Source organism: Heteronotia binoei, unplaced genomic scaffold, assembly GCF_032191835.1.
Source record: "Heteronotia binoei isolate CCM8104 ecotype False Entrance Well unplaced genomic scaffold, APGP_CSIRO_Hbin_v1 ptg000810l, whole genome shotgun sequence".
Lineage (NCBI taxonomy): Eukaryota > Metazoa > Chordata > Lepidosauria > Squamata > Gekkonidae > Heteronotia > Heteronotia binoei.
Genome location: NW_026800102.1, coordinates 24,935 through 34,646, shown reverse-complemented (window position 1 = coordinate 34,646; position 9,712 = coordinate 24,935). Strand labels below are relative to the sequence as shown.

Below are 9,712 nucleotides of genomic sequence, written 5' to 3'. Positions count from 1 at the left end.
GGCTTACTGAAGATGTTTTGACATAAGCAAAGGCCAAACAGCTATAACGCGCTAAGTTTATTTCGTCACCGGGTCACCATTTATTTGGATTTATTTCCCCCCACCACCACAATTCAAAAAGGCAAGTGGGGAGGGAGAGACTGCTTCTCACTGCTAGCCTTCCCCAGCCCCACCTCCCATAATGGAATGTCTCAGGGGGCAGGAAGGAGGAAAGAAGCGCTGGAGTATCAGGAAGGGAGAACTACTAGGCCATTAATGTTAAGGTGAGCCCCTTTTGGGAGGCTGCAGCTCACAGCAGTTGTGGGGAGGGGTTCTCTTGGGGGGCACCGCTGAGGGGAGGCACTCTCTCACCCCTTCCTGGTTGGCCACAGAGCTGGGCCCCTGCAGGGCCTTTTCAGTGTGGGCCCCATAACGGTGGGAGGAGTCACGTTAAAGGCTGCTGGGGATCAGGCAATCCCTCCCCCCCATCTGAAAGTTCCCTTCCAAGGAGGAAAGGCTTTGCCAAGCAAGGAGCAGCAAAGAGGCGGGTCGGGAAAGAGAGAGACGCAGAACTCGACAGGAAGGGAGTGGCACGTCCACCCTGGATTACCTGCAAGGGAAGGAGAACAGGACAGGTGAGAGAATGCACCTGGGTAAAGGCATTCCCCAAAGAGGAACCCCCTGGAGCATCTCATAGTCCCAGAGCCACCACGCCCCCCATTACACATTACATTACATTTACACATTACATTTAGGTGAGGGACGGTGGCTCAGGGGTAGAGCATCTGCTTGGTAAGCAGAAGGTCTCAGGTTCAATCCCTGGCATCTCCAACTAAAAAGGGTCCAGGCAAGTAGGTGTGAAAGACCTCAGCTTGAGACCCTGGAGAGCCATGAATGGGGCTGGGTAGAGCATCTGCTTGGTAAGCAGAAAGTCCCAGGTTCAATCCCCGGCATCTCCAACTAAAAAGCGTCCAGGCAAGTAGGTGTGAAAAACCTCAGCTTGAGACCCTGGAGAGCCATGCATGGGGCTGGGTAGAGCATCTGCTTGGTAAGCAGAAGGTCCCAGGTTCAATCCCCGGCATCTCCAACTAAAAAGGATCCAGGCAAGTAGGCGTGAAGAACCTCCGCTTGAGACCCTGGAGAGCCGCTGCCAGTCTGAGTAGGCAATACTGACTTTCAGGGCTTTTTGGGGAGGGATGGTGGCTCAGTGGCAGAGCATCTGCTTGGGAAGCAGAAGGTCCCAGGTTCAGTCCCCAGCATCTCCAACTAAAAAGGGTCCAGGCAAGTAGGCGTGAAAACCTCCGCTGGAGACCCTGGAGAGCCGCTGCCAGTCTGAGTAGACAGCACTGACTTTGATAGACCGAGGGTCTGATTCAGTATAAGACAGCTTCATAGGTTCATATGTTCACATTTCCGGTATGGCTTTGAAAACCCTTTCCCCCTCCCTTGCGTGTAAGGCAGGGCTCTTCTTTCCAGCCCCCTCCCCTTACCATCCACATTCCTCACCCACTTCTGGCCCCCCTCACTCACAAAGAGACGTGTCCCCCCCCCACTTGGCAGCATGAGACCCCACCCCACCCCGATCATTGGGCCTGGCAGCTGTCGTGGGACTCACATGGGCCCCCGGCGGAAGTTGCCCTCCTTCTGCCGGCTCTTGATGACGAGGACGGTGCCCACGATGATGCCCACGATGCCCACGGCCAGGCCGAGGCCACACACCACGTTCTCCGCCGTCTCTGGGAGGGGCTCCGGCATGTTGGCATCTGAGACAGGAAAGAGGTTTAGGAAGAACTTCCTGACAAGAGCGGTTCCTCAGCGGAAGAGGCTTCCTCCTCCGGAGGTGGTGGGCTCTCCTTCCTTGGAGGTTTTTAAAGAGAGGCTAGATGGCCATCTGACAGCAATGAAGATCCTGTGAATTTAGGGGGAGGAGTTTGTGGGTTTCCTGCATTGTGCAGGGGATTGGACTAGATGACCCTGGAGGTCCCTTCCAACTCTAGGATTCCTGACCGTTAGAGTGGTTCCTCAGTGGAACAGGCTTCCTCCTCGGGAGGTGGTGGGCTCTCCTTCCTTGGAGGTTCTTAAACAGAGGCTAGAAGGCCACCTCACAGCAAGGAAGAAGGACAGGAGAAGGAGGACAGGAAGGGCCGCATCAGGACTTCTTGCGGCTCTTTCTTTCACGCCCAAGGAAATGGTGGTCATCGGGGCTTTTTTTGCAGCGGGAGCTCCTTTGCATATTAGGCCTCACCTCCCTGATGCAGCCAATCCTCCAAGAGCTTACAGGGCTCTTCGTACAGGGCCTACTGTAAACTCCAGGAGGATTGGCTACAGCAGGGGGTGTGGCCTAATAGGCAAAGGAGCTCCTCACAGGGTGTCTGTTGTAGGGGAAGAAGGGAAAGGAGATTGTAGGCAGCTCTGAGACTCTGTCCTTGAAAGGGCAGCTTCTGGGAGAGCTCTCTCAGCCCCACCCACCTCACAGGGTGTCTGTTGTGGGGGAGGAAGGGAAAGGAGATTATAGGGCGCTCTGAGCCTCTGTCCTTGAATGGGCAGCTTCTGGGAGAGCTCTCTCAGCCCCACCCATCTCACAGGGTGTCTGTTGTGTGGGAAGAAGGAAAAGGAGATTGTAGGGCGCTCTGAGCCTCTGTCCTTGAAAGGGCAGCTTCTGGGAGAGCCCTCTCAGCCCCACCCATCTCACAGGGTGTCTGTTGTGGGAGAGGAAGGGAAAGGAGATTATAGGGCGCTCTGAGCCTCTGTCCTTGAATGGGCAGCTTCTGGGAGAGCTCTCTCAGCCCCACCCATCTTACAGGGTGTCTGTTGTGGGAGAGGAAGGGAAAGGAGATTATAGGGCGCTCTGAGCCTCTGTCCTTGAATGGGCAGCTTCTGGGAGAGCTCTCTCAGCCCTACCCATCTCACAGGGTGTCTGTTGTGGGGGAAGAAGGGAAAGGAGATTGTGAGCCACACTGAAACTCTGAGATTCGGAGTGGAGGGTGGGATATAAATCCAATTTCTTCTTCTTCTACTACTACTACAAAGGACTCCCCCCCCCGATTCCCCAGCCCCCCTGGTTCTTACTCCACTCCTTGGTGAGGGGCTGGGCAAGGCCCCAGTGGTCCACCTGGCAGTAATAGATGTCCTCGGCTTTGGGGACGAAGGTCAGGTAGGAGAACTTGCGGAAAGAGTTGTCGATGTTGGGGTAGAAGTCCGTCTCCTCCGTGGCCTTCACCTCCTCCCCGTTCTTCATCCAGGTCATGCGGATTACGGGGGGCGAGAACCCGTTAGCCCGGCAGATAAGCACATTGGGTTCCTCCAGCACCACCGGCTTTTCCGGGTACACCATCACCTTCGGCGCCACTGTATGCATAGGAGGAGACAGAGAGAGGGCTCAGAGCAACATGCAGGGGGGCAACAGGCAGACTCCTCAGTGGAACTTTGGTCAGGAAGTGAGGAGTGGGAGTTAGGGGCATCCTTTGTAGCAGGGGGTCCTGCCTGCACCCCTTCCCCTCCCACTGTGCCCCCCCATCAGTACCGTTCTCCACCGGGGTGTTGTTGGACCGCCGCATGAGGATGTCGAGGTTGGAGCGGAGCACCGCGATGTTGCCCTGGGCACCCTCCGCTTGGAAGCTGGTGAACTCCGAGAACTGGGGGAGGCGCCAGACGGTCACCTTGTGGTCCAGGTCCACGTGGAAGATCTCGTCGCCGTCAAAGTCGAACATGAACTCGCTGGGCCCCTGCTCCGAGGTCAGGCTCCGCTGCACAAAGGCCACCTGTGACAGCACCTCCTCCGCTGTAAGGAGAGAGAGGGGGAGAGGGAGGGGTGGAGAGGGAGACGGAGAGATTGAGCCATGCTCTGGGCCTCCCCGCCCTTCACATGGGCCAGATTTCATAGGATCATAGAGCTGGAACGGACCTCTGGCGGTCATAGAATCATAGAGTTAGAAGGGACCTCTGGCAGTCATAGAATCATAGAGTTGGAAGGGACCTCTGGCGGTCATAGAATCATAGAGTTGGATGGGACCTCCAGGGTCATCTAGTCCAACCCCCTGCACAATGCTGGAAACTCACAAACACCTCCCCCTACATTCACAGGATCCACATTGCTGCCAAATGGCCATCTAGCCTCTGTTGAAAAACCTCCAAGGAAGGAGAGCCCGCCACCTCCCGAGATAGCCTCTTCCACTGAGGAATCGCTCTAACGATCAGGAATCCTAGAGTTGGAAGGGACCTCCAGGGTCATCTAGTCTAACCCCCTGCACAATGCAGGAAACTCACAATCACCTCCCCCTACATTCACAGGATCCTCATTGCTGTCAGATGGCCATCTAGCCTCTGTTGAAAAACCTCCAAGGAAGGAGAGCCCACCACCTCCCGAGGAGGAAGCCTGTTCCACTGAGGAACTGTTCTAACAGTCAGGAAGTTCTTCCTAATGTCAAGTTGGAAACTCTTTTGATTTCATTTCAACCCATTGGTTCTGGTCCGGCCTTCTGGGGCCACAGAAAACAATTCCACACCATCCTCTCTATGACAGCCCTTCAAGCCCTTGAAGATGGTGGTCCTATCACCTCTCAGCTGCCTCCTCTCCAGGCTAAACATCCCCAACCTTTCCTCATAGGACTTGGTCTCCAGACCCCTCACCATCTTCGTCGCCCTCCTCTGGACCCGTTCCAGCTTGTCTAGATCCTTCTTAAAATGTGGTGCCCAGAACTGAACACAAGACTCCAGGGGAGGTCTTCCCAGAGCAGAGTCAAGCGATACCATCACATCACGTGATCTGGACGCTAGACTTCTGTGGATACAGTTCTGCTGTTCTATCAAAGTGCTTAAAGGGTGTTTCCCCCTTCCACTCTTTACATAAAAAGGTAAAGGCAGTCCCCTGCGCAAGCACCTGATTTCCGACCCATGGGGTGACGTCACATCATGACGTCACATCATCTCAGGTTGTGAGAGCAGAGCTTGGGGTGCAGTACCGCAGGTGACCATTCTGCGCCACAGGGCTCTCTCCACTCTTTCCATACTTGATAATAAAAGTCCATCAGCCAGTCTGTGAAGGTCCGGATCTACATGTTTTTTGAGGGTGGAGGGCAAAATTTATGGTCCCATAGAATGCAATGGACTCCATACACAATTTGGCGCCCCCCCACTCCGTCAGCATCCGAAGCAAGCAACCCCTCTGCCCACCCCCCCCCCCCATCAAGATCTGACCCTGAGTCGGTGGTCGCAAAGGGAGAAGAGAAGTTGGAGTTTGTTGGTGTCTCACCTTCCTCCCCAAGGGGGAGGGGGCCCCAGAGTAGCTCACACAGTTCTCCTCCCTTTTCTTTCACAACAGGGTCAGGCTGAGAGTCCGTGACTGCCTACAGGTCAACCAGCGAGCTTCCACGGCAGAGTGGGAATTCGAACCTGGGCCTTCCCCCGATCGCAGCTTAAGACTGCGAGCCCTCTGCAAACTTCACTTCCGTTGCAAACTTCTCTTCTATTTCTTTCTGTCCCTGGAACTCCCACCCCACCCCCCTGAAACTGGTGGCCAGTTTTGCAGCGCCTCGTTTTCTTTTCTGCTGAGTTATGCCTCCCACGAAGGGGACGGATGAATCCTCTTTTTTTCTTCCAGAGGGGTGTGATTGGATCTGGATGGGGGTCACAGTGTCTCTCGGAAGTCCTGCCCCGATCCTGGGCCAGAAGCCCACCCCCCTGTGGGAAGGAAGCTCCCCCCAAAAAGGCTGCGATCCCGGTAAGGGCAATCTGCCCCACTGAAAGTCACCGGATGGCAGCCCTGCCGCCTCCCAGAGGAAGAGGAGGGTGAAGAAGGCGACTGGGCTCTCCTCCTCCGGGGCAAAGGGGAAGGATCGTGGCCGCCACCACGCCTTTGCAGCCAGTGAGGGGTGGGGGCGGGGGTCCCACTCGGTTCTGAGTGAGGAGGGCATGTCCTTCACTGCAGGAGGGGACTTTGAGCGAACTCTCCAAAGTGGCAGAACTCGCACCTGGATCTCAGGACTCAGACGGGGGAAAAGAGAGCGCCTCCCCCATCCCGCAGGCCTTGGCGGGGCTGGAGCCCGCAGTGGGGGGGGGGGGCAAGGAGCCCGGGGAGGGATGGGGCCGCAGCTGGCAGGGGCTAGACTCCCCCCCCCCCCCCCAAAAAAAACCCACCAGATCTTCAAATTTCCTTCCTTCACCTCCCGACAGACGGAGGGACCCCGGGGCTGGAAGCAGGGGGCACGGGGAGGGGGGACCGAGGCTGAGAAGGAGCAGAGAGGCATCGCCATGGGGGGGGGGTCAGTTGTGACCCACAACTTGTGGGTCTCATTTGCTTCTCTCTGGGGACATTTCGTGCAAAGGCAAAACAAAAGTCCGAGGAAGAATATTCCCAGCCTGCAAATATTTCCTAAGGGAGGGCGATTCTGAGCCCTCAAAGTCTCCCCCCCACCCCCCACTTCTCCTCCCTGCCCCTTCAGCCATTTCCCTGCCAGGTTTTTTCTTTCTCTCCCTCCCCCCCCCCCCAAGCACTTTTGCGGGGCCTCTTTGGTGGCGGCTCTTACCCGAAACCAGCTGCCCACCCAAGAGCGGCAGCAGCAGCCCCAGGTACCCGGCCAAGCCCCTCATTCCTGTGGCCATCTCAGACGCGGGGGTGTCCAGTCTACTGCGGAGGGAGCGCCAGGCAGCAATGGGGCAGCGGTGGGGCAGAGGAGAACATGGGGCAGATGGAGGGAGCGGGGGCGGAAGATTCGACCAATGAAAAAAAGGCCTTGCTGCTGAGCTGTCTGTTGCCGGGTAGAAGAGTCCCAGAAGGCAGCCCGAGCGGCAGATAGGCGAGGAGACGCCTGAAGTCTCCTTCTGCGCTGAGGAGTCAGTATCGCCCGCTCAGGCCGGCAGCGGCTCCTGATGGCCTTGCCTTTCCCCCCAAGGGACCAGAAGGAGGGTTGTGGGAGTGGGGGGGGAGATCCAGGTTGCTAGGCCCAGACTGGGCCCCTCCCCCCTCCAAGAAAGAGGCCCCAGAGCCTCACCGACCAGACCAGCGGAGCTGCCCCATTGGATGGAAGCTGGCCTTGGAGGGGAACTGCGCAGTGGGGCGGGGGGGGGGGCGGGCACTGCGTGTGAACAAGATCCAGCGGTATGGGCGGACCGTCAGTTAAATATGAGCAGCCGGTGTGATGCAGCGACAAAAAAGGCTAATGTCATCTCGGGGTGTATCAACGGAGGCAGAACACCCAGACCGGAAGATGGCCTCGTTCCCCTGTACGCTGCCTTGCTCAGGCTGCCCCCGGAGTCTTGTGTGCTGTTCCGGAGACCTCCCTTCAAGAAGGGGGTGGGCAGAATGGAGCAGGTGCAGAAGAGAGCTACGAGGATGCCCAGGGGCCTGGAGACCAGGAAGCCCTTGGAGGAAAGGCTGAGGGGCCAGGGGATGTGCAGACTGGAGAAGGGGAGACTCAGGGGGATGGGGGGAGACACAGATGAACTATGTGAGCTACTCTGCCACTGAGCCACCGTCCCTTCCCTTAGGTCAGCCATAGCTCTCTTATATGGGAGAACCGGGTTTGATTCCCCACTCCTCCACTTGCAGCTGCTGGAATGTCCTTGGGTCAGCCATAGTTCTCTTATCTGGGGGAACAGGGTTTGATTCCCCACTCCTCCACTTGCACCTGCTGGAATGGCCTTGGGTCAGTCATAGCTCTCTTAACTGGGAGAACCGGGCTGGATTCCCCACTCCTCCACTTGCAGCTGCTGGAATGGCCTTGGGTCAGCCAGAGCTCTCTTATCTGGGAGAACCGGGTTTGATTCTGCACTCCTCCACTTGCAGCTGCTGGAATGGCCTTGGGTCAGCCAGAGCTCTCATATCTGGGAGAACAGGGTTTGATTCCCCACTCCTCCACTTGCACCTGCTGGAATTGCCTTGGGTCAGCCAGAGCTCTCTTATCTGGGAGAACCGGGTTTGATTCCCCACTCCTCCACTTGCAGCTGCTGGAATGGCCTTGGGTCAGCCAGAGCTCTCATATTTGGGAGAACAGGGTTTGATTCCCCACTCCTCCACTTGCACCTGCTGGAATGGCCTTGGGTCAGCCATAGCTCTCTTATCTGGGAGAACCGAGTTTGATTCCCCACACCTCCACTTGCAGCTGCTGGAATGGCCTTGGGTCAGCCAAAGCTCTCTTATCTGGGAGAACCCGGTTTGATTCCCCCACTCCTCCACTTGCACCTGCTGGAATGGCCTTGGGTCAGCCATAGCTCTCTTATCTGGGAGAACTGGGTTTGATTCCCCCACTCCTCCACTTGCACCTGCTGGAATGGCCTTGGGTCAGCCATAGCTCTCTTATCTGGGAGAACCGGGTTTGATTCTCCACTCCTTCACTTGCAGCTGCTGTAATGGCCTTGGGTTAGCCAGAGCTCTCTTATCTAGGAGAACCGGGTTTGATTCCCCCACTCCTCCACTTGCACCTGCTGGAATGGCCTTGGGTCAGCCATAGCTCTCTTATCTGGGAGAACCGGGTTTGATTCCCCCACTCCTCCACTTGCAGCTGCTGGAATGGCCTTGGGTCAGCCAGAGCTCTCTTATCTGGGAGAACCGGGTTTGATTCCCCACTCCTCCACTTGCACCTGCTGGAATGGCCTTGGGTCAGCCATAGCTCTCTTATCTGGGAGAACAGGGTTTGATTCCCCACTCCTCCACTTGCACCTGCTGGAATGGCCTTGGGTCAGCCATAGCTCTCTTACCTGGGAGAACCGGGTTTGATTCCCCACTCCTCCACTTGCACCTGCTGGAATGACCTTGGGTCAGCCATAGCTCTCTTACCTGGGAGAACCGGGTTTGATTCCCCACACCTCCACTTGCACCTGCTGGAATGGCCTTGGGTCAGCCATAGCTCTCTTACCTGGGAGAACCGGGTTTGATTCCCCACTCCTCCACTTGCACCTGGTGGAATGGCCGTGGGTCAGCCATAGCTCTCTTATCTGGAAGAACCGGGTTTGATTCCCCGCACCTTCACTTGCACATGCTGGAATGGCCTTGGTTCAGCCATAGCTCTCTTATCTGGAAGAACCGGGTTTGATTCTCCACTCTTCCGCTTGCAGCTGCTAGCATGGTCTTTGGTCAGCCATAGCTATAGTAGGAGTTGTCCTTGAAAGGCATCTCTGTGAGAGCCCTCTCAGTCCCACCCACCTGACAGGGTGTCTGTTGTGGGGGAGGAAGGTAAAGGAGATTGTGAGGCGCTCTGAGACTCTTCAGATTGGAGGGCGGGATATAAATCCAATATCTTCTTCTTCATCATCATCTTCATCGTTTCCCTTTGTTACCCCTCTCTCGTGTTGCAACAGGTCCTACATATTCAACCAGTCATCCATAGGTTGCCATACCTCTTTGCCATACATTGGCTTAAATTCCCTTCAGTCAATTTTACTGGAAGGAAATCCATTTCAGCTATTTCCAACAATTTTTGTGCAGATTCTCCTTTTGGGGGGAGTTCGTGATACCTTCCAATACCTTGCATATGCGACCGTCGCAGTGGTAGTAGTTGCGTAGACTAATGCCAAGAGGTACAAAGTTAAAAACCGATAGCAGGGCAGTAAAATTAACACAGTCAGAAAACCTTTGATCTGGGTTGCATGAGCGTGGGAAACCATCAAACTGGAACATGTCAGAATGCGAGACTGCCTGTTAATTGTTCTATTGCTAATAAACCTGGGTCAAAAAGAGGGCATTTCTTTTATATAGAAAACCATTTCACGCCTTGAATTTAACACACCCATCCTGTTA

The 9,712-nt window shown here is 55.9% G+C and overlaps 1 protein-coding gene across 1 annotated transcript; it reads right to left on the bottom strand.

Annotated features, from left to right (window-relative positions):
- Positions 1 to 1,590: 1,590 nt before the first annotated feature.
- Positions 1,591 to 3,896, bottom strand: LOC132590811 (mamu class II histocompatibility antigen, DR alpha chain-like). The gene is made up of 3 exons (XM_060263734.1): positions 3,503 to 3,896; positions 3,049 to 3,327; positions 1,591 to 1,742 (listed from the first exon to the last, which is right to left on the bottom strand). Exons 1-3 carry the CDS (start codon positions 3,894 to 3,896, stop codon positions 1,591 to 1,593), a joined length of 825 nt encoding a protein of 274 aa, XP_060119717.1.
- Between the last annotated feature and the right edge of the window lie 5,816 nt (positions 3,897 to 9,712).

What these genes read in the sequence shown, in the direction of transcription:
- LOC132590811 (XM_060263734.1), bottom strand. Translation starts at nt 3,896, where the DNA reads ATGACCGCCAGAGGTCCGTTCCAGCTCTATGATCCTATGAAATCTGGC. An exon ending in CAACACCCCGGTGGAGAACG is followed by an intron (nt 3,328 to 3,502) that starts GTACTGATGGGG and finishes CTATGCATACAG; the next exon opens with TGGCGCCGAAGGTGATGGTG. An exon ending in GCCCCTCACCAAGGAGTGGA is followed by an intron (nt 1,743 to 3,048) that starts GTAAGAACCAGG and finishes TTCCTGTCTCAG; the next exon opens with ATGCCAACATGCCGGAGCCC.